This window comes from Vanrija albida (genome assembly GCF_041260175.1).
Source record: "Vanrija albida strain AlHP1 chromosome Unknown contig_3, whole genome shotgun sequence".
NCBI lineage: Eukaryota > Fungi > Basidiomycota > Tremellomycetes > Trichosporonales > Trichosporonaceae > Vanrija > Vanrija albida.
The window spans coordinates 2,253,520-2,280,517 of NW_027191422.1; the positions used below are offsets into that span (position 1 = coordinate 2,253,520).

The 26,998-nt window shown below is 64.3% G+C and overlaps 12 protein-coding genes across 12 annotated transcripts; 6 read left to right on the top strand and 6 right to left on the bottom strand.

Annotated features, from left to right (window-relative positions):
- Positions 1-2: 2 nt before the first annotated feature.
- Positions 3-3,571, bottom strand: Q8F55_004169 (uncharacterized protein; the record flags this gene model as incomplete). Its single annotated transcript, XM_069352690.1, has 4 exons — positions 3-670; positions 708-1,035; positions 1,081-1,200; positions 1,238-3,571. The coding sequence occupies 4 exons, from the start codon at positions 3,569-3,571 to the stop codon at positions 3-5; spliced, it is 3,450 nt and encodes a 1,149-aa protein (XP_069210108.1).
- A 265-nt stretch (positions 3,572-3,836) lies between these two features.
- Positions 3,837-5,393, bottom strand: Q8F55_004170 (uncharacterized protein; the record flags this gene model as incomplete). Its single annotated transcript, XM_069352691.1, has 9 exons — positions 3,837-3,971; positions 4,009-4,279; positions 4,317-4,386; positions 4,430-4,560; positions 4,596-4,681; positions 4,717-4,901; positions 4,959-5,039; positions 5,075-5,191; positions 5,234-5,393. The coding sequence occupies 9 exons, from the start codon at positions 5,391-5,393 to the stop codon at positions 3,837-3,839; spliced, it is 1,236 nt and encodes a 411-aa protein (XP_069210109.1).
- A 305-nt stretch (positions 5,394-5,698) lies between these two features.
- Positions 5,699-7,602, top strand: Q8F55_004171 (uncharacterized protein; the record flags this gene model as incomplete). Its single annotated transcript, XM_069352692.1, has 2 exons — positions 5,699-7,179; positions 7,215-7,602. The coding sequence occupies 2 exons, from the start codon at positions 5,699-5,701 to the stop codon at positions 7,600-7,602; spliced, it is 1,869 nt and encodes a 622-aa protein (XP_069210110.1).
- A 102-nt stretch (positions 7,603-7,704) lies between these two features.
- Q8F55_004172 (uncharacterized protein) lies at positions 7,705-10,433 on the bottom strand (the record flags this gene model as incomplete). Its single annotated transcript, XM_069352693.1, has 5 exons — positions 7,705-7,734; positions 7,770-8,201; positions 8,386-8,685; positions 8,755-8,798; positions 8,840-10,433. 5 exons carry the CDS (start codon positions 10,431-10,433, stop codon positions 7,705-7,707), a joined length of 2,400 nt encoding a protein of 799 aa, XP_069210111.1.
- A 259-nt stretch (positions 10,434-10,692) lies between these two features.
- On the top strand, positions 10,693-11,306 carry Q8F55_004173 (uncharacterized protein; the record flags this gene model as incomplete). The annotated part of the gene is made up of 5 exons (XM_069352694.1): positions 10,693-10,702; positions 10,755-10,762; positions 10,999-11,031; positions 11,068-11,178; positions 11,220-11,306. 5 exons carry the CDS (start codon positions 10,693-10,695, stop codon positions 11,304-11,306), a joined length of 249 nt encoding a protein of 82 aa, XP_069210112.1.
- A 78-nt stretch (positions 11,307-11,384) lies between these two features.
- On the bottom strand, positions 11,385-13,976 carry Q8F55_004174 (uncharacterized protein; the record flags this gene model as incomplete). Its single annotated transcript, XM_069352695.1, has 9 exons — positions 11,385-11,579; positions 11,618-11,759; positions 11,796-12,190; positions 12,229-12,419; positions 12,464-12,580; positions 12,617-12,770; positions 12,808-13,135; positions 13,172-13,794; positions 13,830-13,976. The coding sequence occupies 9 exons, from the start codon at positions 13,974-13,976 to the stop codon at positions 11,385-11,387; spliced, it is 2,292 nt and encodes a 763-aa protein (XP_069210113.1).
- Positions 13,977-14,182: 206 nt separating this feature from the next.
- GPI2 (glycosylphosphatidylinositol anchor biosynthesis) lies at positions 14,183-15,415 on the top strand (the record flags this gene model as incomplete). Its single annotated transcript, XM_069352696.1, has 5 exons — positions 14,183-14,333; positions 14,373-14,588; positions 14,634-14,913; positions 14,957-15,104; positions 15,140-15,415. 5 exons carry the CDS (start codon positions 14,183-14,185, stop codon positions 15,413-15,415), a joined length of 1,071 nt encoding a protein of 356 aa, XP_069210114.1.
- Positions 15,416-15,456: 41 nt separating this feature from the next.
- On the bottom strand, positions 15,457-15,745 carry Q8F55_004176 (uncharacterized protein; the record flags this gene model as incomplete). The annotated part of the gene is made up of 3 exons (XM_069352697.1): positions 15,457-15,595; positions 15,631-15,699; positions 15,735-15,745. 3 exons carry the CDS (start codon positions 15,743-15,745, stop codon positions 15,457-15,459), a joined length of 219 nt encoding a protein of 72 aa, XP_069210115.1.
- A 478-nt stretch (positions 15,746-16,223) lies between these two features.
- Q8F55_004177 (uncharacterized protein) lies at positions 16,224-17,330 on the top strand (the record flags this gene model as incomplete). The annotated part of the gene is made up of 5 exons (XM_069352698.1): positions 16,224-16,412; positions 16,617-16,639; positions 16,688-16,737; positions 17,057-17,125; positions 17,164-17,330. The coding sequence occupies 5 exons, from the start codon at positions 16,224-16,226 to the stop codon at positions 17,328-17,330; spliced, it is 498 nt and encodes a 165-aa protein (XP_069210116.1).
- A 374-nt stretch (positions 17,331-17,704) lies between these two features.
- On the bottom strand, positions 17,705-25,795 carry UTP20 (U3 snoRNP protein; the record flags this gene model as incomplete). The annotated part of the gene is made up of 5 exons (XM_069352699.1): positions 17,705-23,149; positions 23,202-23,817; positions 23,859-25,588; positions 25,622-25,723; positions 25,766-25,795. 5 exons carry the CDS (start codon positions 25,793-25,795, stop codon positions 17,705-17,707), a joined length of 7,923 nt encoding a protein of 2,640 aa, XP_069210117.1.
- Positions 25,796-26,075: 280 nt separating this feature from the next.
- On the top strand, positions 26,076-26,360 carry Q8F55_004179 (uncharacterized protein; the record flags this gene model as incomplete). The annotated part of the gene is made up of 1 exon (XM_069352700.1): positions 26,076-26,360. One exon carries the CDS (start codon positions 26,076-26,078, stop codon positions 26,358-26,360), a length of 285 nt encoding a protein of 94 aa, XP_069210118.1.
- Positions 26,361-26,388: 28 nt separating this feature from the next.
- Positions 26,389-26,978, top strand: Q8F55_004180 (uncharacterized protein; the record flags this gene model as incomplete). The annotated part of the gene is made up of 3 exons (XM_069352701.1): positions 26,389-26,452; positions 26,490-26,657; positions 26,704-26,978. The coding sequence occupies 3 exons, from the start codon at positions 26,389-26,391 to the stop codon at positions 26,976-26,978; spliced, it is 507 nt and encodes a 168-aa protein (XP_069210119.1).
- Positions 26,979-26,998: the final 20 nt, after the last annotated feature.

The following is a 26,998-nucleotide window of genomic DNA, read 5'->3' on the forward strand; positions in this document are numbered from 1 at the left end:
TGCTAGTTGCTCTCCTCGCTCACACGGCCAAAATGCTGGCCCACGCCCAGCTTCTCTTGCCCAAACCCAAACCCTCGGCCAAACCCGCTCTTCTTGCCAGCCTTTTTGCCGCCCTCGCCGTACTGCTCGGCCCACTTGCGCAGCTCGGCCATGGTGCCGTCCTCGGACGACGACGGCCGGATCTCGCCCAGCGCAGTGTCAAAGTGGCGCGCGTGCAGCAGCCGGTTGTCGAGGCTGATCTTTGGTCGGGACAGGAGAGAGCGCGTAGGTCGGTCGGTGGGGGTCGTTGATGATGACGCCTTGGTGTCGGGTACGGCCGAGCTGCTCGCGCTGCCTTCCGACACTCTGGGGGTCGATGACGCTCCGGCGTCGGCTGCCTCGCCCGCCTTCTCGCTCAGCTGCTTGAGGTGCGCCTCCTCGACGAGCTTGCCCGCCGGGGACAGCTCGGCCGTCGGGACCTCGGCCACCGCCGGCGACGCCTCCGTCTTGACAAGCTCCGGCGTCGGCTCATCGACAGCGACGCGGACATCTGCTCGTGGGTCCGAGCCGCCTGGCGTGCTCTCCGTCGCCACCAGCTTGGCGGCCCGCGCGGTCGCCTTGGCCGACGCCGCCTTCCACGGCACCTCAATCAGCTCCTTCACCGCCGCCAGCGCAGCGGCGACGCAGAGGTCTGCAGAGTTAGCGTACTGCCGCAATCGCCAACTCACGCTTCAGGTCAGATCCCGAGAAGCTCTCCGTCTGCTCGGCAATCTTGTCGAGGTCAATGTCGTCGGCGAGCATCTCGTCGCGCAACAGAATTCTCAGGATCGCCTTGCGGTCTGCCTTTGTTGGCAGGTCCACCAACAAGCGACGAGGTAGTCGACGCAGAATGGCGTCATCCAGGTCGAATGGGCGGTTCGTCGCGCCCACGACGACGATACGCTTGTCGCGGTTGCTGATCGCCGAGCTCAGCCCGTCCATCTCCTGCATGAACTCGGTGAGCACCTGGTTGTGCGCCTTGGCGCCGCCAGAAGCATCCCGTGCTGAGCGCGCACCCTGTTTTGTCAGTGCTAGGCTCGCGGCTCAGTGTCCAGCACGCACAAACAGACTGTCGACCTCGTCGATGAAGACAACACACGGCGAAAGCTTGCGCGCGAGCGAGAAGACGGCCTTGACGAGCTTCTCGCCCTCTCCGACCCACATGTCATTGACGTCGCTTGGCTGAGGAGTTAGCCTGCCCACGTCGTCTCTAACTCACCTGAATCGCAAGCATCCTTGACCCGCTCTCCGCGGCAATAGCCCTAGCCAGCAGGGTCTTACCCGTACCCGGAGGGCCGAAGAGCAGCGCTCCGCTCGTCGTGTGGTCCTTCAGGATACCGCTCTGGAACGCCTCGGGGAACAGAAGCGGCAGGGAGATGACTGTCCTGATACCGTCGATCGTCTTGAATGGCAGGTGGACGTCGTCAAACGAAGCCTTGGCGAGCTGGTTCTGGTCGACGATGCAGCCGAGCAGGCGACGCTCGTGCTTTCCGAGGTCCTTGGACTTCTTCAACGCCTCGACCACGGGGTCGTTTGACGGCGCCTGCTCCTTCGGGGCATTCTTCTTCTCCTCCTTCCTGCGCTGCTTGCGCTGCTGGTCAGAGACAGAGAGGTACTGGGACACCGTGTCGTCGATATGCCGTTCGTGGTCGGCTGCGATGGCGCGAGCGATCTGGATATCGCCCCACTTGAGGACAATGGCCTGCTTGATCGAGTCGGCCTCGGTCGCCGCCTTGCCCACAGCCGTGCTCGCCAGGTCCATGGCGTCGTTCCAGGCGATGACAGCCTCGGCCCACTCCGGGTCCGGCTCCTTGCGGCGCTGAAGGCGCTTCTTGCGGCCGCGCCAAGGCGCCGATCCTGGAGCCTCGAGCATGGCCAGTGGCTCCTCTAGAGTCGCGCCAAGCTGACCAACAGCGCGCATCATGAGCGCGGCGTTGACGGCCCGACGGCGGAGGGTACGCTCGTGGCGCTCGAGTTCGGGGTCGCGCACCGACGGGACGATGGCCAGCGTCTTCCAGACGAGCTGCGGCGCCCCCTCGCCGTCGCCCTTGGTCTTGCGGCTGACGACCTGGTGGAGCATGTCGAGGATTGGGTGCCCGCCCTGCGCCTGCCCTCCCTCGTTGGGAGTCACAAACGACGGCAACAACGCCGCTGGGCCCTGGTTGAAGATGGCGCGGAGACGCTTCTCCTCGCGCACCTTCCTTCCCTCGTGGTCGTGCTCTTCGCTGCTGTACCATAGCTTCTCGTCGCTCTTGTCGCCACCGTCGACGACGTGCACCGCGTCAACGGAGGCACCAAGCTGCTCCACAACCGATCGAATGCGGTCCTTCTGCGACTCGATCTCCTCGCGCGTCTCCGAGTTGCTTTCGGCGGTGTGCGGAAGGAGGAGCGAGGGCGGCACGGACAGCACAATAGTCGTCGGCTGTGTCGTAAAGGGTTTCTGGGAAATCTTGGACTTCGAGCCACGGCTCGACGGCGTCACAGGTCCTCGGCGGCGGCGGCGTACAGCTTCCAGCAGCGATGGCCACCAGACGTCAAAGGTCTCGGACATGGCCGCGGCCGACTCGAGCAGGAGGATACGCCGGGTGGCGGGCGTGCCCTCGCCCTCTGGCAGCTGCATGTTGATGAGGCTGGTGAAGAATGTAATCCAGTCCTCGTTGACTTCTGCGCCCTCGCGCCGAACATTCGACGCGAAGAACGGCGAGCCGCCCGCGCCGGGCCCACCCACAGCCAACATGGCGGGCACGCGACGGCCAAAGTTTGCGGCCATGCCCGACTCGTCGTCGTCCTCTTCCTCTTCCATGGGCGGGGGTGCGCTCTCTGGGTGGCGATTGGAAGGCGTAAAGAGCAGCGGGTTGATGCTCTGGGGCAGCGGAGGGGCGGCGATGCCTGGAGTCAGCGAGTACCACTCCTTCAACCCACCAGTCTCCTTCAGCGGCGCATAAGGCCCGTCGAGGCCGACGCCCAGCGCGAGGTCAAGCCGCACGATGTCGGCGCTCAAGTGCCCGGCGACCTCGGTGACCGCGCGCGCGATGTACGCGTCTCCGCCCTCGAACGGCGAGACGAGGGCGATGACGGGGTCCTCGTCGCCCGGCGCCGGCGTGCTCTCGTCAATGACCATGATCTTGCCCATCGGGCCGTCCTGCATGAGCGTCCCCTGGGCAGGGGACACGCATGGCTGGTTGGCGGGGATAAAGGACGTGGCCAGGTGGTTGAAGAGGACGTGGTGTTCGGGCGCGAGCGGCGTTGTCGGGGGTGGAGGGGCCGTGAGCGTCGTCACGATGGCGGGGAAGGACGGTGCCGGCGGGTTCGGGGGCTCGGCGTCGCCCCCGTCGGCTGGCGGAGACGGGGGAGCGCTGCCGCTCGACTCGGGCTGCTGTGCTGCCTGCGTCGAGCTCGCAAACGGCGGGTCGATCGGATCTGACGGTGTCGCCAGTGTACGGCCGCGGATCGGGGAGCGAGGCAACCGCAGCGCCGGGCTCGTGACGAGCGGCCGGGTGTCTAGTAGGATATGTCGGGCACGTCCCAGGGCGCGCGTGCGGAGCGCGACCATGGTTTGAGAATGCCGAATGATCATAAGTTGGAGTAGTGGAAGTGGAATGGGTCGGACCGGCAAGTGATTGATTGTAATCGCGGCTACGAGTGCTGGCTGGCGGCGGGTCTGCGCGCTGCGCGCTGCACCAAATGACCACGCGTCAAAAGTGGCAAAAATGATCACGGTCAAAACACCAGCGTGTTCGACAACGGCTTCAAGCAACTCGAGCAGCAAGCAGGGTAGGGGGTGACATGCAATGTAGTGTGCAGTGTATGATCTATCTCTAAGTGGTAGGCTCGACGGCAAACGGGTCGATGTAGCCGCGGCGCCTTTGGTTGTTGGCTCTCCACCCGGTGAGGCAGTCGGCATCGCTCGGCTTGGGGCCAAAGTTCTGCATGGCAAAGTTTGCAGCAGTGAACTGGAGTGTCAGTCAAGGCCACAGAACGCCCACATACCCATTCAACGGCCCGACGGAGCGGTGCAGGGACGAGGGACGGCCCAGGGCCCAGAAGACGAGCCGAGTGGGTGTAGAATGGTAGCCGGAGAATCGTGTCGCGGCGCGTACCGCCTAATGAGTCGTTGATCGCATCGGCGACGGCCTCTGGAGAAAGCGAGAGGGTCAACGCTCGCAGAAGCCATCGGTCGGGGACGAAGATGCGACTGAACATGGCCGTCTGAATGTGGCCGGGGCAGACGGTCGTGGTGCGAATCTCAGGCGTGTCGTAGCTGTAGCGTGAGCAGGTGCACTACCAGGGCAACCTACTGCAAGTCGATTTCACTACGCAGGCTGGCGTGGAGGGAGATGACGGCGGCTTTGGACGCACAGTAGTCGGCTAACCGTGTAAGCTGGCATAGATCGCAGTCAACTGAACTCACCACACTGGGCAAAACCGCAGAGGCCAAGGACGCTAGCAATGTTGACGACGTGGCCATGTCGCCTTTGGAGCATCTCAGGCAGGAAGGCCTGAATAGTCCAGTAGTGGGCGAGCGTGTTGACGTCGAAAGACCTGGGGTCAGTCGAGATGGCAGTACACAGACTCACTTCCGTACGTCTGCCTCGGTCAGATCGAGGATAAGCTTGCCGTTAACAACGCCCGCGTTGTTTACAAGCACTGTGGGTATGCCGACCTGGCGTCAGCAGCGAGCACCGCTCCCCAACGTACATCTTGCCGGACAACCTGTGCGACCTCGTTCACGGCGACCTTGTCCGATACGTCGCAGATGTATGTCGATATTCTGTCGTCGTCGTACTCTGGCTGAGTGTCGGTGAGGACGACGACCTTTGCGCCTCTGCGTTTGGGGTCGTCGAGGATCTTCTTGGCCAGCACGGCACCGAGGCCACTGCCACCTGTATTGTGGCGTCAGCAAAGGCCGTCCCGCTGTCGGCGCCCTGTCCACCACTCACCGCCAGTAATGAGCACGACTTCCTTGCTCCAGTCGAGTGGTGCTTCTGGATCCTTTCGGGGGAGAAGGAACCAGAAGCCCGCTTACAATTAGCTCAATCGAGTTGCTGTCACGCACCGATGAGGAGCACAACAGTGCCAGTGCGTGTCACGATATGTGGTCCCTCCTGCGTCCACAGGTGGTAGGTCGCAAAGACAATTGATGCGAGGCCAAGGGTCTGGGTGAAGAGGGGGCCTGGATGGGTCAGCCGTGCCTCTGGCAGTGTCGGGTTCTCACCATCATCTGGCTGGAAAATGGACGAGAAGGGCGCGTTCTTGGTTTGTAGCGGTGGTGGTGTCCGCCGTGGGGGCAGGTTGGGCCGTAGTGGGGGTCGGACTGGCTTGCTGGGGCTGTCGTGCTGTGATCTTGTGGAGAACGAGCTCCTGGGTGTCAACATTATACAAAGTGCTGGCTGGCAGTGAGCAAGTGTGTGATGCTGCGAGTTGTTGCCCGCCGCCGCTGGGTGGATGACGATGTCGGTCGGGTGCAAGGTGGCCGGACGGGGGGAAGGGACAACGACGAGGTCAGGCGCGTTCCTGGCGACTCAATCGCTGAAATCTCTGCGACGCGCCTGGCAGACCAGACCAGACGCCACTCGAGACCGCCGCCGGCCGCCTTTAAACTATAATGGCCTTGGCCCCAACACGTTCACCTGTTGACCATTCACTCCTCTCATCGCTGCATAAACACATTGCGCTCAGCATGCCCAGACAACGGGCAGAGCAGAGGCGACACCCGCGCGGCGGGCACCTCGGCGCACTCATCCTCGCCATCGCCGCACTCGCCCTCGTTCCCCTCGCCCTAGCCGCCGACAGGTGCGTGCGCAAAGCCGACGCCCCCGACATCAATCGCATGTTCACGGACGGCGGCCCGGGCACCAAGGTGTGGCTGTGCCCTGGCGTCGTGTACAAGATCACGTCGACCATTGCCTTCACGGCCGCCGACCAGCAGCTCGCGACGCTGGGCTACAAGTCTGGCTCTGAGCGCGCCGTGCTCCGTATCGACAACCCCGCCATAGCTACAGCTATCCAAGGCGACTGCCGGCGGTGTGCACGCGTCGCGATCCGCAATGTTATTGTCGACGGTGCGCGCGCCACCTTTGGCCGCGTGCGCGGCACCCACGCGCCGGGCCTCGTCGTCCTCGGCGGCAACGAGGGGCACAGCGTGCGCGAGAGCTGGATCACGGACCCGCGCGGCTTCACCGCCATCCACATCCGCGAGGGCGACAAGCTGTCGTGCAAGGGCGCGACGATTGAGCGCAACGAGATCGGACCAGTCGGCGAGGAGTACGACCCGGCAGTGGACGGCCCCGACCCGGAGATGAGCCCGCTGGGACGGCCGCTCGCCGACGGTATCAGCATCGCGTGCCGCGACTCGGTCGTGCGCGATAACAAGATCTGGGACTGTACCGACGCTGGCATTGTCGTCTACTGCTCGCCCGGGACGCAGGTGGCCGCGAACCGGATCATGACGCTGCGGCGTAGCGCGATGGGCGGCATTCTCATGGTGGACGCGACGCCCTTCGACGGCGACTACACCGGTGTCGTGGTTAAGGACAATATCCTCGACGCCGCGAGCCGCGCGATGCGCGTCGGCGTCGGCGTCGGACTGAGCATCCTCTCTGACGACATCGACACCATCCTCCGCGGGGGCAGCGTCATCTCAAACGTCCTCAAGGGCATGTACATGGGCTTTGGCATCGCCGCGGCCGGCCTCAAGGGGTGGACGATCAGAGATAACCACTCGGACGCGCGGCACCAGGGCAAGCGGAGCCCGAGATGTTTTGACGACCCCGTCAACCCGGCGCCCACGAGGTTCCTGTACCACGGCGCGACGGTGACGGACTCTACCATCCAGGACGGGTTCGTCGACTCGGACTTTGCCTACGTCGTGTGCATCGACGGGCTCGAGGACGGCACCGAGGCCGAGGTGGACGAGCCGGAGGACGAGCCCGCGCCGGTGGAGCCCGAGCCCGAAGCTGCCCCCGCGCCAGCCGCCGCCGCCGACAGCCTGAGCACGGGCAGCGACGTGCTCGACGGCATCCTGCACCACTCGCAGGCGAGACTGCTCGAGGGCATCGCCGATATCGGCAAGTACATCGACACGGCGGTCGCCGACGCCGCTGTGCGCGCGCAGCAGCGCGCCGCACCCCGCGCAGCCGAGGCCGACGCAGCAGGGTTAACGTGAGTCTGCCCTTGGACCCCGCTGACACTGGCAGTGACCTCTCGCCGCTCGACGCACACCTCGCCCAGCTCGAGGCCCACCAGACGGCGCTGCTGCTGTCGACGCACGCGCTCACCGGCGCGCTGCGCACCCTCGCCCACCTCTCCGACGAGACGGGCAAGTGGGAGGGCGACGTCCTCCGCCGCATTCAGGACGAGCTCGCCCTCGTCGAGGCCGCGGCCGCCCCGCAAGCCGAGGGCGAGCCTGCACCCGGGCGCCGGGCGAAGGCCAAGGCCGCGCGCGAGGCGTCGCACGGGCTCGTGAGCACCCTGTCCTCGTCGCTTCCTGTCCTGCTGTTCGGCGGTGCGGCAGTAGCCCTCGCGGCGTACGGCTTGGCCCGCTGGAAAAAGTCGTCGGCGACACGTCTCGACAAGTACGCATAGATTTAGACACATCACGGATACATAGACTAGACATGGCATTGTTGCAATTATGCGGGGATGGTGGGGATGGTCACAACAGATCAGAGACGAGTGAGTGATAAGCTACTGCGACGACTCGAAGCGCTCCTTTGTCTGGGCGTTAGCAGCGACCTGATACGCACACCCACCATGTCCTTCTTGCGCTGTTGCCAGCCGCCTGGACCCGACCACGCGCCCGCCTCGCGGCCCTTGGACGCGCCAAGGCCCGAGCGCTCCTCAAACTGCTTGACGTGGATGGGGTCCACGCGGCCCTCGCCCTCGCGGCCGAGCCCAGTGCCAGACGCCCAGCCCATCTTGGACAGGAGCTTGTTGCCGACATTGGACTCGTCTGCGGCAGGCGCGGGCGCTGCCGGCGGTGGTGAGGGCGCCTTGGGCTTGGGCTCGGGAAGCGGCTTGCGGCCATGGACAAGGGGCGGGAGCGAGGGCTTGTCGGGCTGGTGGTGGACGACACGCCGCTCCGCTGCGCGGTCGCGGTATGTGCCCCCATCGGCATCCACCCCACCAAGGCCGAGTTTACGGCGCCTGCCTGCTTCGCACGCGGCCGGGTCGGCCAGGTTAGTCTGTATTCCCAAGTATCAAGACAGAAAGTGAATAGTGGGTTTGAACATGCAGGTTTTGGGTGTTTGAGGCAGCAGCCATTGCGTGAGGATTGGAGGTTGACGAGTGATTAAGCAGGAGAGTAAATTCTGTCAGTTCTGACACTGGCCTGAACCTACGAGGTTCAGGTGTAAAGGGAGTGCGAGCCTTGTGAAGATCTGAGAGCGCCACATGTTTCCGGAGAGTGTCTTCGATCTTGAACTGGCGCTGGCAGAGGAGGCAGGCGACCTTGCCGGACGTGGCGAACGAGGACGTGTCGGTGTAGTCGAACTCGGCCTCATCGGCAGGGGCGGCATCCGAGGTGGACGACGAGACGGCAGCAGCGGCGCCGGGTGGACGAATGCTCACAATGGCATTCGCACCCGACACGCCCTTTGGAGGTCCTGGCGCCTTTGGCGCCGACAGCTCCGACTGCTTCGTGTTCCACTTTGAAATGTTGGTCGCGACCTAGATGAAAGTGAGGAACAGCGTGAGCATCTTCAGGGGGAGCGGTGAGCCGCCGCAATACCGGTTTACCTTCCGACTTGTGGATGTTGGTGGGATGATTTTTGCTCCTTTTGCTGCGGGTGTGAGTTGCATGTTCGCCAAACGACCAACTCACTCCTAGAGAGAAGAACAGTGTCTTTGCCGACGAGGTCGACGTCCTCCTCGTCGCCAAACGCATTGCGGCCGCTGATGTGAATGAGGCCTACTTCCTCAGTCTTCTTGATCTTCTTGCCAAAGGAGCCAAAGCCGCCAATCTTGATCGGCCCCATGCTGCCCGCGAGTGGCGCGGGTGTGGCGTCGGCAGGCTGGGTGCTGGGCCCAGCGGCCGCAGCGGGCGGCTGGACGCCCGTTGCAGCTGGCACCGCCGGCTTGGGCTTGGGAGCCACAACGCCAGCAAGGTTGCCGAGGAACGTCTTTGTGGCTGCAGGGATATCGAGTGGCGATCCACGCGCTGGCACGGCCGGAGCACCCCTGGGGATCGTCTCGACCGCGCCGGCCTGCTGATGCCAGTACGCGCAGTACTCTCCGTCCGGCGTGGCCATCGTGCCTGCGCCGATACCGCCATTCGGGGCCGATTTGAGCAGGAACTGCCCGCCTAGAGGACCCGCAGGCGTGGGAATAAACGCCGACGAGTTGGCAAACGACACAGCGATGGGCACCTGCGAAATCAGGAAGCCGTTGGGCTGGTGCTGCGGCGAAAGCAGATATGACAGGAGCGCCGTGGCGAGTTCTGGCGTGACGAGCTCGACGAAGGCAAAGCCCCACGGCGCCGTCGTGCCGCGGTCCGTGATCATGACGACGCGCGCGATCGCCGCCTCGGCGTCCCGCTCCGACCCCTTGCCGATCATGCGACTGATCTCCTCTGCCAGCCGGCGCGTCACTTCGCCAGCCGACGTCCCCTGGTCGAGGTGGCGCAGGAGGAGCACGCGCTGGCCCTCGCCCGGCGATCCAATGTCGCGCATTCCGTCGTGGCCGCGGGGCGCTGCGCTAAACGGCGGCGCAGCGCCACCGGGCGCGCGATGCGAGTCGGCGCGCGACCCCGCAAAGTCAATCTTGACAGTCTTGGGGTCGGAATGCGTGTACAGCGCCGGCATGGTGATAGTCGGAAAGTTGGCCGATACGAAGCGCTCCGCCTCTTCCACGGTCGAGAACTGCGCGAAGCCAAACAGCTTGGACTGGCCCGTGGAGCGGTCACGCACAATCTTGGTGCTGTCAACCGCCGCGCCGTGCTCGGTGCGCAGGAAGCCCGCGAGCTCCGTCTCGGTTAGCTCGGGGTCGAGCCCAAGCAGGATGACGTCGCGCGAGGGCGCCGAGGGCTCTGCGCGCCGGCGTGCAGGGTGCTCCTCGACGTCCATCCCGCGCTCCCAGGCGCCCCGGCGGGGCTCGTACTCGCGGCGATCGTACTCGCGCCGCGGGCCGTCGTACCGCCGCTCGTCGTCGTAGTCTCGTCCCCCGTAGCCGCCCCTCCGCTCCTCGTCGTAGGGCAGCGGCCGGTCGCGGTCGTACCCCCGGCGGTCGTCGTACCGTCCCTCGTCGTGCCGGCGTGGCGCCCGCCGATCCCAATTGCCGTTGTCGTCATCGAAGCGGCGCTCGCGCGGCGCCTCGTACCGCCTCGGTGGCGGGGGCGGCGAGTGTCCCCCCGTGGCCCGGGACGGCGAGTACGCGCGCTGGCGATAGTCTGGGGAGCGCGAGCGTGCACGGCTGCTCATGGTGGTGGTGTGGGGGGTCGCAGGTGATGTGGGCGATGCAAGCAAGCGTAGAGATGCACCTTGGCACCACCTGCTCGATTACCATCAACAGCCCACTCCGCCAGGCACCGCTGCGCGGGGTTTTACGGGGTGTCCGTGGTGGCGCCGTAAGTGGGAGGGCCGGACAAGCCGGGTCTGCCGTGAATCCGACGCCCGTTGAGTGGTTGCTCGACCTCGACGACATCGACATCGACAACACCAGCAGCATACATCGATAACAATGGGCGGACGTGAGTAGCGGGTGTGGGCCGGTGGAGCGGTGGGGTGGTGCTGACAGTGCAGACCTTCGAGTGGGTATCGGACAGCGAGGCTTGCGCCGGGGACTGGCGTTCGGAGGGGACGGAGCGGGCCGATCGTCGAGTGGTCGTTTGGGCGCGGCGCGCTCCTCGGCAGAGCAGCGAGCAAGGGCCCTCGTTCACGCCGCTCGCTCGGCGAGGAAGCGACGCCTGCGAGACAGCGTGCCCGTTCCCGCCAATCCGTCCCCCCGCCAGCGTTGACGCGCCCGCGACACAACTAACCCCCGCAGCATGACCCGGCTCTCGACCGTTGGGCCGCTATGGTGAGTTGCGAGCCCTCAGCCCCACCTAACCCGTAGCGCGAGAACGTGTACCAGCACTTCAAGTTCACGCGCACCGCCACGCGCCAGGTCGTCGCCCTTGGCCTCCTCTTCCCCCTGACCATCTACGCCGTCTCCGCCGTCTACGACGTGAGTTGTGGTGATGGTGGTGACAGCAGCTCACTCCGCAGAACAAGTACGACTGGGCTGGCAAGCTCAAGGGCTCGAGCCTCCTCCGCAACCCACCAGCCCCTGCGCCGGCTCAGGACGACGAGTAGACAGCAGGTTCCGAAGTGTATGCACTGCCATTAAAATAGGTCTACAACAGGTGTATGGTGTGGATGTGGGTGTGCTGTCTACCAGATGCGCTTGACCATGGTCCAGCGGTCCACTTCCTCGAGCCGCCAGGTCTTCTTCTTGCCCGCTTTTGCCACGTCCTCGGCCGCCTCAGCCCCGCCTCTCTGGGGTGGCCTGGGCGTGGACGTCGTCGAGTGGTCAGGCAGGTCATCGATGGCTTGCGAGAGGTACTTTCTCGTTTCCTTCTCGTATGCCTGGGCGTCAGCTCTTACACGGGGCATACGGAGCTCACAATCTCCTCCTTGTTCTGTCCCACGGCCGTTCGGCCAAAGTTGTTGACCTTGTCCTCGGCCTCCCGCTCGTCCATGCCCGCTTGGCGGAGAGCAGAATAGCTGAGCAGCCCGAGTCCGAGGAGGATCTTGAGCACAACAAGGCTGCGGGTGTCAGGGGGCTCCAAACACAGTACTCACCATCCCCAGATGATTATGGCGACCAGGATACCGGCGGTCCATTTCAGTGCTGTCCACAGCCAGCCCGACTCGAGAGCCTGGCCGTCGATGGCATGAGTCGACGTCATGATCATGCCAACCGCCTGGCCTCCCATGCGGATGACGAGCACGGCCAGGGGGATAGCTGCAATGCCGAGTCGCCTGGCAACAAGCGGGGACTGGTCAAGCAGAATCGGGTGCTTTCTCTTCTGATCGCGCCCGCGTCCACTGCCAATGGTACCGGCGAGGAGGACGTCCTTGGCCAAGACGTCGGTGAAGCGGCCGTAGACTGTGGCACGGACGTGATTGAACTTTGCAATGAAGGCATGTTTGAGCCAGTCGACCATCATTTCCGAGGCCAAGACGAAGAGCACGGGCTGGATGTCAGTTGATGAGCGGTGCGATGTCAGCTCACCGAAAGGATTCTTTCCAGCAGGCTCTTGCCCCGGGTAAAGCTCCTGGGGAGGAAGGCGAGGTCAGAGCCAGACATCTCGATCATGTTGCGGATAGCAATAACGACGAGCATGAGGCCCAGCTGGAACCTCTCAACAATGTCGGCGCACATGATCTGGAAGAGGTTCTCCTTTTCGAACTTCTTGAACACGGCTGGAAGGGTTAGGGTATGCTTTCGACTGCACTAAGCTACCCACAGCCCTTGATCTCGACAAACTGGTTGCTGATGAGGAGTGAAATGAGAGTGTAGTCGTATGAGTTGATGGCCACATTGAGCGAGATGAGCATGTAGAAGAAGATAAGGGTGTGGACCACTGTATGTGTCAGCATGGCCAGCGCCGTGAACCCACAGACATAGCCCAAGGAGAGTGTGAAGAAGAAGAACGGCCTGGCCTGCTCGCGTTTCCTACGCCGGCCAGGTCCGCTTGCATATCCAAGCGTGTCGCGTGCAAACAGTGTGTCGAGGACGTCTTGTCCAAAAGCGCAGCAGAGGCGGTCGCCGATCTGTTTGGGTTAGAATCCTCCCGGAAATCGAACCCACCTCGAGAGCGTTGAAGATGACATAGAGCTTGATGGTGTCCTGCCCCCGGACAGAGTGGTACATCTTGCTCGTGTCGGTCGACAAGCCGAGGATGAGCGCCGGTAGGGTGAGGAGGAGCATGCGGAGGAGCGACTGGAGATGGGATGGCGGGATCATGTTCGCTGGCTGTCCGCGCACCAGGCGGACGAGGATGCTCCACGCGGCGAAGAGGGCGCGGATCGGGAGGATGGTGAAGTTGTACAAGAATCCGTCTAGGCAGAGGAGTGCGCCGAACATTGTCACCTTCTCAACGGCGAGCGGCACGGCGAGGAAGTTTGCTATCCGCTCCCTTTGGCGTCAGCCTGCTCCCCCTCGCCACACTCACCACTTGCCGTTCGCGATCCAGCCCTCCCACTGCTCGGCCGCGTCCTCGTCGCGTAACAGGTCCCAGATACTCAGCCCAGCACGGTCCTCGCTGGGCACGTTTGGCGGCGAGTCATCAATCCTGACCTCGTCGGCGTCCTCGACCTCGTTCAACGACGTCGGGCTGAGCGGCGGGGAGGTGATCGTCTCAAGCCCCCCACCATCATACCCCGCCTCCTTTGCCAGTCTCGCCGCCTCGCCAGCCCCATGGTCGTGCTCGAGCGTGTGCCTCCTCGAGCGAGCGGGATAAAAGTCCTCGTTGGCGCTGCGCTCGTCGGCCGAGTCGAGCGACGAGCGGCGCTTGCGCGGGGACAGCTCGGCGAGCCCCTGGCGCTGGAACACGTCGTGCAGGTCGTCCATGTCGAGCATGCGGGAGGGGACGCTCATGTCGGACGCGCGCGGGCTCGGCGGGAGGGACGAGTACGTCGTGGGCCGGTGCTCGTCCTCGTCGAGCCGGGTGTACCGCGACTTCTTGGGCGAGACGTTTGGCGGCTCGCGCTCGATGGCCGCCGCGGGCGTCAGCGTCGACGATGAGCTCATGCGTGCAAAGGGCGGAATGTCGAGCGTGTCGTCGAGCGCTGAGACCTGCCGTCGTCAGTGGAGCCGCGGTGCCCGCCCACCTCGTGCTCGTGGGCGTCCTCCTCGAGATCGAGCTGGTCCAGCACAATGGCCGCTGCGCCGTCTGGCGCGCCGTTCCACGAGTGCGGGCGCGGCGGCTTGCTGCCGTCCGCGACTGATGTTGCGAGCCAGTAGTCTTCGCCCGCCATTGTGGGTGTGGGGGTTGAGTGATGCGAAGATGTGAGATAGTCGACGAATGGAGTCTCCAGCCAGCCGGCCCTGTTGCCGGTGATGGATGCCGCATTCGGTGCCTGAAAACAAGTCGGCACTCTGCAACGCGTCACATCACTCTCGACGACACCTCGACCCACACCCGCTCATATCCCACTTCCCCGCCATCGGCGCCGGCGCCGCCATGATCCCAAGCGACGACGAGCGGCCCCCAATAGCCCAGGCCGACGGCGCAGCGCCTGCCCCGGCCGTATGGGAAAAGGTGCTCTGGCGGCGGCAGCCCTTTCCGGACAACTACGTGCCGCCATCGTACCTCGCCGAGCTCGACGCCCTGCGTGCGTAGCAGCCAGCCCACACCTACTGACCGCCCGCAGCGCCGCGCCCGCGCCCGCGCCTCGTCCCGCTCATGCTGGCCACGCTGCCCGTCAGCCAGCACCTCGCCGTCATCGCCCTGTTCCTCGCCGTGTTCTACGCCATGCTCGTCGGCGACTTTGGCGCCGCAGAGGTCGGGTGGAGCTGCACCGCGCTCGAGCTGGCCGCGTACGCGCTCTGGCGCTTCGGGTGGGGGAGCGACAAGGGCAAGACTGAGTGTGGGTCTGCTTCTGTCATACTGCAACTCAAGCTGACGCCGGCAGCCCTCCTCCCCGTCTCGGGCGCACTCAGGCCACTCCTCCTCCCGCCCCTCCTGTTGTCGCTGCTCGCGCCGGTACTCGGGACTCTGACCTCGGCCACGACGTCCGACTCGATCTGGCCGCTCGCCGGCGGGCTGCTGTTCGTCCACCTCCTCTTGGCCGACTTTTCCACTGGCCCCGACGCACGCCGGCGGCATCGCGCGCGCCAGGCAAAGCGGCGGCCGCGGCGGAGCAGTTCTGGCAGCGCCTCGTCTCACGATGACGACGGAGCAGATGAGAAGACGTGGGTGGCATCGTACCAAGCCAGCCACGCTGACACCTCGCAGGCTGACATCATCCTTGTCATTGACTTCGGCACTCTCTGCGTCCGTGGTCCTTGCGTCGCGCCTCCCCTCCACGGCGCACGTCTTCTCGCTCATCATGCTCGCTGCTGGCCTATTCGCAGGCTGGCCAACACTAGCCAAGGGCGTTCGAGTGGGTTCTGCGACACTACGCCGCTGACCCGCCAGGAAGCCGGGCGTCCCTTCTCCATCGCGCTGACAGTGTCGATGATCTGGCTCGCCATCTCGCTCTTCCCCCCATGCTCGCCCGACGACTTTCCCGGTCGCCCGACACTCATCTTCCTCTTCGTGCTCTTCCTCGTCAACGTCGTCGGCCCGTTCATGCTCTGGTCGGGCTGGCGCTGGAAGCGGCGCCTCGGAGGAAACTGGGACCCGGCCGTCCCCATCACCCGTGGACGCCGAGCCGCGGCGGCAGGCCATCCGCCCATGACGATCCGTAGATGAATAGTGCTGCATGTACTCGTATGATGATGTCGTCGTCTTGTCTACACCTTGAAGCCGTAGCCGCGCATGCAGGCCTTGTGCGCCTCTATCAAGTCGGCGCAGCGGGTAGGAGCCTCGTCGGCCGAGAACTTGATAAAGCAGTCGTCACGGACCGACTTTGTCTCGGGGCACGCGCAGCATCTGGGGGTGTCAGTGTGGCCTGGGGGGTGGCTTACGGCTTGAGGCCCTTGGGGTTGAGGGGGTTGACCTCCTTGGCGGGGGTGACGTCGATGGGGCAGGCGGCGCTGCGGGTCAGTGTGGGCCGAGACTAGCGGCTCACGCTTCGGCCATTGTGAGTGCTTTTGGGTATGATACAAGTGTGGGATACAATGTGGTGGATGAGGAGGAGCAGCAGGTCGAGCAGCATCAGTCATCCACCCTCGCTCACAGTGGCCACTGTCCGCGCCGCTCTGCCGACCGAGAAATCTGGCGGAGATGGTGCCGAAGTGCGCGCGTCGTCGGCGACCCCCGGCTTATTCCGAATTACGTAAAGTGAATATACTCCCGCCGTCGTGATTCCGCGAAGTTTGTGCACCAAACCGGACCGGACAGAGCGTAACCGTTTGGTGCTGCTCCGCCGCCGCCGCCGCCGCTCCTCCTCGACTCGACATCATCGTGCCGAGAGCAACAAGCATCACACCACAACCACTTCGGCAACTCCCCACTCGTCTACTCGTCCACTCCACAAGCGCCCCATCGCGCACCCACAGGCCTCGCTGGCCACCACATCTCCCCCTCCCCGCTCACCCACGCCCCACACCCCGTCGCCATGTCCCTCGCCGCCCTCCGCACCGCCGCCCGCCGCCCACTAGCCGCCGCTGCGGCCCGGCCGCTCGCCGCCCGCTGGGCGTCGGCGGCGACGGCCACCGCGCCGGTCGAGGAGGCCGCCGCGCCCCCGCCGGCTGAGCCGCTCGACGTCGAGGCCCTCCGCCTCCACGCTAAGAAGCTGTACAAGGAGGTGAGTTGCCCAAAGCCAAGATAAGGCCAGCACGTTCGTGGCTGGCGCGGCTCGGCGTTGGGCGGCACGGCCAGAGTGCACGCTGCACTCTGCACTCTCGCTCTGCACTCTACCCCGAGGTTGTCGCGAGTGGATCGCACAGCGAACCGCGCCCGCCGCACGTGCATGCGCCCCTGACGTTATGGACATGGCTGACCACCACAGCTGCACCGTCTCGGCCGCGACTAGTGAGCACGCTGCGACGAGCACGCACCTCGACGACACTGACGCCGCAGCCCCGACCCCGAGTACAACTTCAACGGCCGCCTGCGCCGCGCGTTCGAGAGTGAGTCGTTGTTCGCCGTTTCCAGGGTCGTGGCTTGGCCTCGGAGTCGGGCGGCCGCCGCCAAGAAGCGGGCGCCGGCGGAGACGGATTCGGTCCCGCCGCGGACAGGGGGGAATGGACGCCGAGATGCGGAGCGGCGTGCCTCTGCAGAGTTTATCCGCTCGCTACGGCGCGGCGTCGGCCAGGGGACCGACACCGGCGGCGAGCCCCCGCCCCGCGACGCCGGCAACGCCGAGCACCCCGCCGTCGCCCCGTCGCCCCGTCGCCCCGTCGCCCGCCACACCCCCGCCACCCGCCACACGCCCGCTCACACACACAGAAAACGCAACCATCACCGACCCCGAGAAGCTCAAGAAGCAGCTCGAGCTCGCCGAGCACATCAAGAAGGGTGCGTAGCCCCCCTAGCCCGCCCCACTAACCCCCCAGAGGTCCTCGCTATGCTCAGCCTCAAAAAGTACCGCCACCTCCGCCGCGCGTACCACAAGGACGAGCCGCCGCGCGCGCTCAACCTCAACGGCGAGAAGGACAAGGACGTCGAGGTGTCGACAGACCCGATCGGCAAGCTCGCTCCGACGCCCTCGAGCAGCGCATGAGCGAGCCCGCCGACAGCTAGCGACTGGTTCGCGTGTACCTACCACCTACCACCACCCCACCCACCACCACCAACCCCGGATCCCCGCGACGACCGACGCGACGCGACGCACGACCGATATCGAAACTGACCACGACATACCATCACACTACCCCTCAAAACTCGTCTCTCGCGGCCTTCGCGCCCCCCGCCCCGCTCCAGGATATCACAGACTCACCGTTCCATCTCACATCTCCTGTTTAATATCGCTGCGCCAAGGTAGACGAAGACTCGATGCATCTCTAACACCGGGTCGTGGTATGGGCCAAATGAATGCTGGGTATGATAAACTAAAAATAAACCCCGGACTGTGGTACTGTGGTACTATCGCCCCCCTTATCCCCGCCTCTGACGCGCATTCTTGTGGTCCATGTGTGCGTGCACCTTGCGCTTCTTCGACTCCTTCTTCTTCTCGCCTCGGCGCTCCTGGCGCGCGGCCCACGCCTTGGGGTCGGCGACGGCCATGCGGCTGCGCGCCTCGCGGCGCACCTGGCGCTTGTCGCCGACGTGGCGACGGATCTTCTCCCATGTCTTGGAGAAGTTGGTCGCGCCGACCTTGGCCTGCACAAAGTCGCGGACCTCGGTCGCGAGCGTGCGCAGGTCGTCGATACCGCCCGCGCCGTCGAGGCCGGCGAGGTCGCCCTCGTCGTCGAGGATGCGGTAGATCGGGCTGAGGATGTGGATGAGGAAGCCACGCGCCTGGCGCTTGTTGAGCGCCTCGTAGATGCCCGCGTAGCACCGCAGGATGGACATGACGGGCCCAGTCCACGCCAGCGGCTGGCCGGGCAGCGTGTCGTTGGCCGCTGGGCGGCTGATGATGAGGCGGCGCGCAAGGAACGACAGACGCGACATGAGCCACGCGAGCGGCCGCGACGCCGACTGCTCCTCGGTCTCCTCGTCCTCGTCTTCCTCCTGCTGGCCCTCGACCTCCTCGCCCGCCACAGTCCAGCCGTTCTCTTCCGAGGTCGCCCAGTGCTTGGCAATGTTCCAGAGCAGCTTGACGAGCTGGTCGGCGAGCTTGGCGTCAATGACCACGTCCTCGCCGTCGGCAGACTTGGACCCGCCGAAGAGGATACAGCTCTTGCGCGCAATGTCGAGCAGGAGATCGGCGTCGAGGACTGTGAAGGCCTCCTCGCCGGCGAAGAGCACGGCAAGGGCGCGGGCGGCGCCGAAGCGCACCCACTCGTGAGGGAAGAGCAGGTGCGCGACAATGTCGGCCCATGGGATCGACTTGGCGAGCTCGCCGTTGGCCTTGAGGGCCTTGGCGATGACGCTGAGCGCCTGCTGCGGGAGCGCATGCTCGAGCGTGATCTCGTCGTCGGACGCCTCGGCGCGTGCCAACGCGCGGGCGCTGCTGCGGATGACGGGGAGCACGACAGCAGGGAGCTCGGCAATGACACTGGCCTCGACCTCGTCGCTCTCGCACAGCAGGCCGTAGACCGCCAGCGAGGCAGCCGCGAGCGCGGCGTTGTCGTTGCGGGCGTCGACCCAAGCCTTGAGGACCTGGAGAAGGCGCTTCTGGTGCTCCTCCTCGAGCGAGCCGAAGAGCTGCTGGAGGAGAACGCCAGCCATATTGCGGCACTTCTCGCTGTCGTCGTTGGCGAGAACGGCGACCAGAGCGACGAAGAACATGTCGGCGTACTCCGCCACAAGCTCACCCGAGAACTTGCCAAAGACCGCCGACAGCACCTCCATGACCGAGACGCGTCCCGACTCGAAGACGTAGTCGAGGTTGCGCGCAAGGAAGGTCATCTGCGACTTGAGGCGGCCCTGGCCCTGGGGGTAGTCGAGCAGGAACTGCATCAGCAGACCGCGGCAGAGCTCCTGGACGTGGGTCGACTGGCTGGTAACCATGATGGACGAGACGCGGTCCATGACGTCGTAGATCTCGGGCACGACAAAGCGGCGCGACACGACGGCGCGGAGAACCGTGAAGATGCAGCTCTGGCGGTCGTGGTCTTCGAGATCCGGGTTGACAACCTCGATGAGGTAGCGAAGCTGCGAGTCCGACACCTGCGAGGCCTTGCAGTCACGAATGAGGACGGCGAGGGTCTTGAGAGCGGTCTGGGCAACCTCGGACTCGGCAGTGCCACCAGCGTTCTTGATCACCTTGAAGATGTTGGTCACGAACGCAGGGAGTGCCTCGTCGACCTGAGGGATGGGGCACTTTGCGATCGCAGCCGTCGCCTTGAGGCCAAGCACCAGGATCGACGAGTTGGGCGAGTACAGAGTGTTTCCAATCGCGTTGACAAGCGGGCCGAGGCGCGCAAGAATGTCGACGTCCTCAAAGTCAAACTTGCCACGGCGGAAGGCGGTGATGAACAGCTCGAGGCCGAACGAGACGAACTTGTGCGCGTTCTGCGGGTACATGTCCTCGTCCTCCTTCTCCTTGCGCTTCATCTGGACCTGGAACCGGTCGGCCGGCTTGGCAGACTTGGCTTCCTTCTTCTTTGCACGGAGGTACTGCGAGTTGCCGTTGATGAGCGAGAAGGACAGACTGAGGATGTCTGTCGGGTTGATGAGGGCGTTGGCATTGAGGCCGAGAGCAATGCGTCGGAGGACCTCGTCGACCTGCAGCATCGTCTTGACAGCCTGCGAAACGTGCATGATCTCGCGGACGGGCGCGAGGACCGCACCGATCTTGGAGGGCGAGACGAGGCGCGACACCAGCTGGAAGGTGTCGTTGCCACGCGACAGTGCGCCACGAACCTCACGCATCTTGGTCTTGAAGCCCTCGGTCGCGACGTCCTGTCCCGACTCTCCCCAGATGACCTCTGCGGACACTGACACGGCATCCCCAACCGCCTGGTCGAGGTTGCTGAAGCGGTCCGCAGCCTCAGTAGTGGCGAGGACGAGGATCGAGTGGGTCGTGACGGCGAGAACGTGCTTCTGAGGACCACGCTGGAGCGCAGTACGCAGCTCAGCGAGCACCTTGCCGAGCCACTCGGGACCGAGGAACACGGCAATCTTGCCGATCGTGTCACGAGCAATGTCACGCGTGTCTTGGTCCTTGCTGCGGAGGATCTGGCTGACGGTCGTGACGACGCGGAGGATCTCGTTGGCAGAGGCCTCCTCAGGCAGGGCGGAGGCAAGCTTGACGATGCCGAGGGCGACGGGGATGCGCACGGCCTCGTCGGCAGTCTCGTCATGCTTGCGCGCGATGAAGTGAGACAGAGCCGGGAGGAGACGCGCAAGGACGACCTCGGTGATGCGGGCGGAGGCGGCAACAGGCGCCTCATCAGCGGCCGGCGCAGCCTCATCCTCGGGTGCGGCGTCGTCGAGGGTCTCCGACGACTCGTCCGAGCCGACCTTGACATCGCTGCGCAGGTCAAAGGCGAAGTTGTCGATGAGAGACGAGACACAACGGATGTAGAACTTCTGCTGAGCACTCTTGGGTGTTCCGAGGCGGAGGTAGCGCATCACGAGAGCATTGTACTTTGACCAGCTGAGGCGGCCAGCGAGGACACCAATGGCGATGATGGACTCGTTGACCAGGTGGTGGTCGGTGACCTCGGTCGAGCCCGCGATGATGTGCTCCAGAATAGGAAGGAACACGTTGGCGATCGTAGCCTCACGGATACCACCCTCGACGACGACATCGCGCAGGCGGCGGATCGCGCGTGCGCGGCGGTGAACCTGGATGTGGCCGAGGTTGACGAAAATGTTGGTCTCGTCCTCATCGCCGAGGAGGGGCTGCAACTCGGCGAGAGCGGGGACGCCCGAGCACTCCTTGATGGCCTTGGAGAAGACAAGGAGGACCTCATTACGCACAAGCTCTTGCTTGGACAGGAGGCAGCGGCGGAGCGCGGGGAGGACGACGAACTGGAGCTGCTCGACAAGAGGGCCAGACTCGGCGTCGCCGACGAGCGTGACGAAGCGCTGCAGAACCGAGCTCGCGTTCGTGCGGATAGACAGCTCTTCGGCGTCCTGGACGAAGTGGAGAGCGCTGCGAAGAATCGGCAGCCACTCGCGCGATGTCTGTGGAAGTTCATCCTCGGCCAGGTCGTTGAGCTTGCCAAACGCCTCGAAACGGCGGTCAAAGTCGGGCTCGTCCATACGCTTCACGCGGTAGGCGTTCAGGTTGGCGACGATCTCAATAGCAGGCGCCAGGGAGCTATCGGCCTCGCCGAACGTCTCGAGCGCGGCGATGAGCGCACGACGAGAAGTCGGGAGGTTGAGAGTCTGCAGCAGGTTGCTGATCAGCTCGTAGCTCTGCGAGAAGAAGGCCGAAGAAGGCTCCTTGAAGTCGGGCGAAATGGCGTACAGGCGCTGGAGGGTGACAAGGATGTTGACCTTGGCCTTCTCGTTGACCTGCTTGCCTGGCTGGCGGAGCATGGGGCCGAGGAGGGCAGCGAGCTGCTGAGCCTGCTGGCCATCGCTGACGACAGCTGACAGCCGCGAGAGGATGCCGAGGAGGCGGCGCATGATCTCCTCGTTGGCCGAAGCCTTGAGCGATTGCACCAGGCCGATGATGTTGTCGATCAGAGGGCGAATGTTGGGGATGAGGACATTCTGAATGACCTTGTCCTCGTCCTCGTCGTCAGCGAGCAGTGACTCGACAACATCAAACACGCGACCAATGACGGCGGGTTTGACCTTGACGGCAGTCATGCACGCGAACGTCTTCGGCAGCGTGCGGTCGTCGTACTTGACCAAGCTGAACGAGGTCTCGGGGGAGGCAGCGAGACCAGCGATCAGGTCGAGCGTGCCCGACGGCGCCTGGGTGTTCTCAACCTCGAGCTTCGCGAGACGTGGCGAGATGGCCGTCTTGAAGAAGACGGGGAGGAAGGCCTTGAAGTCGAACTCGACCGCACGAGAGCGGAGGAACTGGACAAGGCGCTTGAGGCCAGTAGAACGGATGGTGCGGAGGGGGGCAGCGCCCTTGTCCTCGGCCTCAACCTCCTCCTCATCTGCCTCGGCCTCCTCTTCGACAGTCTCCTGTTCCTGCTCAATCTCACGCTGAGCCTGGTGGACCAGGACGACAGTTGCACCGATGAGGCGAGGCCAGTGGGCGACAGTCTGAGGGGCGAGGTACCTGAGCACCTCCTGCTGGAAGGCCAAGAAACCGAGCTGCTGGCGGCCTGGGGCGGAAATGGACGCCGACTCGAGGTCCGCAGCGCTGACGTTCTCAAATCCGCCGAAGGGCTCGAGCATAAGGTCGATGAGCGTCTTGAGCTCGTCGGATGACACGCCGCTGAGGGCCGTCAAGACGGCCTGCTTGCGTGCGCCTTGGCCCTGGGCAGTGGCGCTACGAGCACGGCGCGACATCATGATGCCGTACAGCAGGCGAATGACCACTGAGAGTAGCTCGGGGCGGTGCTTTGGCTCAACGACCTCGCTGTCCGTGGCGAGGTCGAAGTGGGTGAGCTCGTCGCGGAACTGAGTCTCGTCGAGGAGCTTGCTGAGGCGGTCCTTGTAGGGTACGAGGTTGGGCGACTTGTACGTCAACAAGCATCGCAGAGCCACACCCTGGACCTTGGGCTCGCCCTTGGACAGGAGGTTGAGGTAAAGAGCGTGGAGCTCGGCAGAGCGGTATGCGGCCTTGGGGTTGACAAACTTGACGAGGAGCTCGAGGAAGCTCGTAGTGCGCGCCTGCAGCTGGCGGGTGGTGAGGTGAGCGAGCTCGACGGTCGCCTCATCAGCGGAGGCACCAGCAATGGCGAGGACAACGGGGACAATGGAACGAGTGTGCTTCTCAGCCAGGGACGGGTTGGCCGTCAGCGTGGCGAGGAGCTGAGTCTCGTAGCTCAGAACATCGAGGCGGTCGCGCGAGATTTGAATCTGGGGTGTGAGTTGATGCCTGTTATTGTGCGTGACGGTTTCCCCAACTCACCGAAATCTCAGCAACATCTAAAGGAGCGACATCGTCGTTCTGCTGCCAGGCCTTGGAGATGTTGGCCCTGTTCTTGGCAAGAGCACCACACCTAAACTCATGATCCTCATCGCCGTCTTCCTCCTCATCGTCGATCTCTGCCCGCTGCGTCGTCCACTCGGGGTACTCCACGCCGAGGTCTGGAAGGACGGCCTTAGTGGCAGTGATGGTCTTCTGGAGTTCCTCCCAGAGAATCGTCCAGATGGTGTTGCCGTGGGCAGGCACCTGAGCCGTCAAGGCGGTGACGGTTTCGCTCCAGAGCGGACGGAAGTTGACCTTGAGCTGCGAGACGAGGTACGAAAGGGCCGAGTTGACGGTAGTGGCAACGGCATCGTCGACGTCGGTAGAGAGCGATGAGAGGTGCCTGGTTAAACGGGCGATCTGAGTCGTGCGATCGCGAACGTTCTTGAGCGACATCTGGGCGGACTCGACGGCGAGACACGCCTGCCAGATGGCCGCTACGTCCTTGGACTTGTCGTGAGCGTCCGTGACCAGAATCTTGAGAGACGACAGTCGGAGGGAGGAGTCGGCCGAAAGGACGTTGAGGCGGAGGCGATCAACGTTCGCGTCATCCAAGCTGAGGTGGTTAGGGGTGAGCTTCGGTGTTTAACCACTTACGCTTCCACTTCAGGCCAATGCTCAACAAACGCTGCCGTCTGCTCCAAAATCTCGCGGTTCCAGTGATATCTCCCAACGAGAACATTTGGCAGGTGATTTGTGGTCCAGTAAGTCTTGAACTTGTCCTTGACGGTTGTAGGGCCGCGGAGAACGAGGTCGTAAACACTGCTCAGAATGCGGCCGACAGCGTGGGCGTCGTTCCACACGCCAGTCTCCTCCCAGTTACCCTCAGCGTCCTCATCTGACGCCGCCACATTGAGCCGGTCAAGGATCGCCATCAGATGGTCGATGAAGTGCTGGCTCTCGCCAGCGAGGGATGGGATGAGGCGGAGGATCTGGCCCAGAATGCGGCGGTCGGCAAGCTCAAGATCACTGTCACGAATGTCCTTCAAAAGCTTGGCGAGGTTCGTAACCAAAGCCTGGCGCCACCGTCCACCCTGGACGTTGGACAGGCCGCCGGAGAGGAAACCGGCGCTCGCAAGGTTGTTGAGCAGCACGAGGGTCGGAAGGGGGTCGGACGAGAGGCCGGTGAGGGCGGTACGGGCAACGTGAGCGAGCAGGAACTGCTCGATACCGGCCCACTTGAAAGCGATGCACATGTTGACAAAGGCAAACGCCTCGGGGGTGGGGAGAGCGGCCCAGAGCGCCTCGATGAGGGCGACGCCGGGGCTGAGCCACTCGGCCAGATGGCCGGCATTGAGGCTGCCCACGATAGCTGAAACCACCGCACGGCGCCACTTGCTCGCCAGCTCCTCCGCAGAGGGCTTGTCAACCGAGGCCTTGACCTGGGGAATGAGGCCCTGGAGCTTGACCATAGTCGGCTTGAGCTGGGCGGCGGGGAAGCGCTTGCCCTTGCGGGTCATGAGGAAGGCACACAGCACCTCGAGCATGGCAGTGGATGTGGCGTAGTCGATCGTCGACTTTGATGACGACGCAGCAGCTCCGCCAGCGACGCGCGAGAGCACGGCCTCAACCAGAGGGGCCGTCGCGCTCGAGGAGCAGTGGTGCACCAGTGCGGTAGATACGTGCCTGAGGGTCGCGGTGTGCTCCTCGGTCGGGCTGAGGACGAGCTCGTCGAGCAGAGTGGTGAAGATCGGGATTGCACGAGAATGCAGGTGCTGGCTCGTTCCCTTCATGCTGTTGGTCCAGACGGCCTCCATGCCCTCGGTGTCCTCCTCGAGCAGCACGCGCATCAGGCGCTGGAGGGCCTCTCCGCGGGCCTTGCGGAGCACACCGGCCCACGCATCGGCAATGCACTTGCGAACATAGGCCTTGTTCTCCTGTGGGCGGAGGTAAGGCGTGACGACCTCCCACGTAGCGCGCAGGGTCGCCTCGCCGCCGAGCTTGAGGAGGTTGGGCGCGAGGACGCGGAGCACGAGCGAGAGGGTCGAGTATGCACGCTCGACGAGCTTGGGCTCGAGCGCACGCAGAGCGCCTATCCTCGTAATGTGCTTGGCGGTCTCGGGCGCGAACGCGACCGCCTCGCCGAGGACGGTCTCGTACAGCGCCTGGAGGAGGGAGAGGGCCGAGTCGAGGCCAGAGTTGATGTGGTCCTCGCCGTCCTTGAGCTTGGCGAAGAAGGCGAAGAAGATGTCGAAGATCGCGCTGAGGTTGTGCAGCGTCATTGGCAGTGTCGCCGTCAGGGGGGAGAGAGCGCGCGAGAGCTCCTGGTACGGGAGCGTGAGGTCGTGCAGCTCGAGGCGGGCGAGCTCGACGGTGAAGGGTGTTTTCTGCGGTCAGCACGGCCTCCAAGCTCCACTCACAGTCTGCTCGTCCTCCCCAAACTCCTCCTTCTCCCACGACAGGCCCTTGCGCTTGCCGACATCGACCGAGATGTTGTTCAGCTTCTCGGTGTAGGTGGCGTACTGGGGGTGTTAGTGGGTCGAGGCAGCGGTCGGAGGACCCACCCGGAACCGCTTCTGTGGTGGCTCGGCCATGGTGGGCGAGTGTGTCGTCGAGGCGTGCGGTGCAGTGTCCGCGCGGTCTCGATGAGCTGTTTTGAGGTGTTGCAGTTGCAAGAGGTGTTGTTCAAGTCGTCGTTGACGGATCGCGCATGATGCAGATTTCAACGGAGATCGAAATCTCGGGGACACTTTCCCACGGTCGTCTCGTCGGCGCTCGAGCCCGGTTGCGTCACTCTGCAGCCTGCAAAAGTCGGGAGCGCGTCGAGGTGACACCTTCCATGCATACACACCGCGTCGACCGCAAACACACGCCATGTCCGTCGTGACCAAGCGCCCCTCGCCCGTCCTCCCCACAGCGATGCCGTGGCCCATCTTCGAGCGGCTGAAGAACAAGCGCGTCGTGCTCGCATCCTCCTCCCCGCGGCGCAAGGACATCCTCGCCAACGTCGTGAGTGTGCGCGCCATGAAGCCCGCTCACACCCAGGGCTTCCAGCCGGAGATTGTGCCGTCTACATTTGACGAGGACCTCCCGAAGGCCATGTTCGAGGACCGGCTGGCCGACTACCCCGTGGCCACGGCCGGCGAGAAGGTAGCTTAGGTGCCAGGCCGCAAGCTGATACCAGGCGATGGAGGTGTACGAGCGACTGATTCGCGAGAACGAGGCCGACCCCGCCGACCTTGTCATCAGTGGTGGGTGGCATATAGCTCCCTCTAGCTCACCCCCCAGCCGACACGGTGGTCATCTTCCCGCCCGAGAAGGACACGGCCGAGGGCGGCATCGCACACGGCGAGCACTCGGAGATCCTCGAGAAGCCGCCCAACAAGCACGAGCAGCTGCGCCTCCTCGACCTGATGGCGGGGCGGAGCTGCGAGGTCGTGACGGCCGTTTGTGTTGGTGGGTGAAGGAAACGTCCGCGTCACATCACCCGCTGACTCGGCAGTCTACCCGACAGTAGAGCACCCCGGGTTCAAGCTGCAGAGCATCAACCAGTCGACGATTGTGCACTTCTACGACAACGAAATCGAGACTATCAAGGCGTACGTCGAGCACGGGGAGGGACACGACCGCGCAGGCGGGTTTGCGATCCAGGGCCTGGGCGGCCTGTTGATCGAGAAGATTGAGGGCGACTACGACAACTGTGTCGGGTTCCCCAACTCTGCGTTCTGGCGCTGGATGGCCGAGCTCGACGAGGACGGCACGTTTGATGACATCTAGAGGAGGCATCTGGAGGAGGG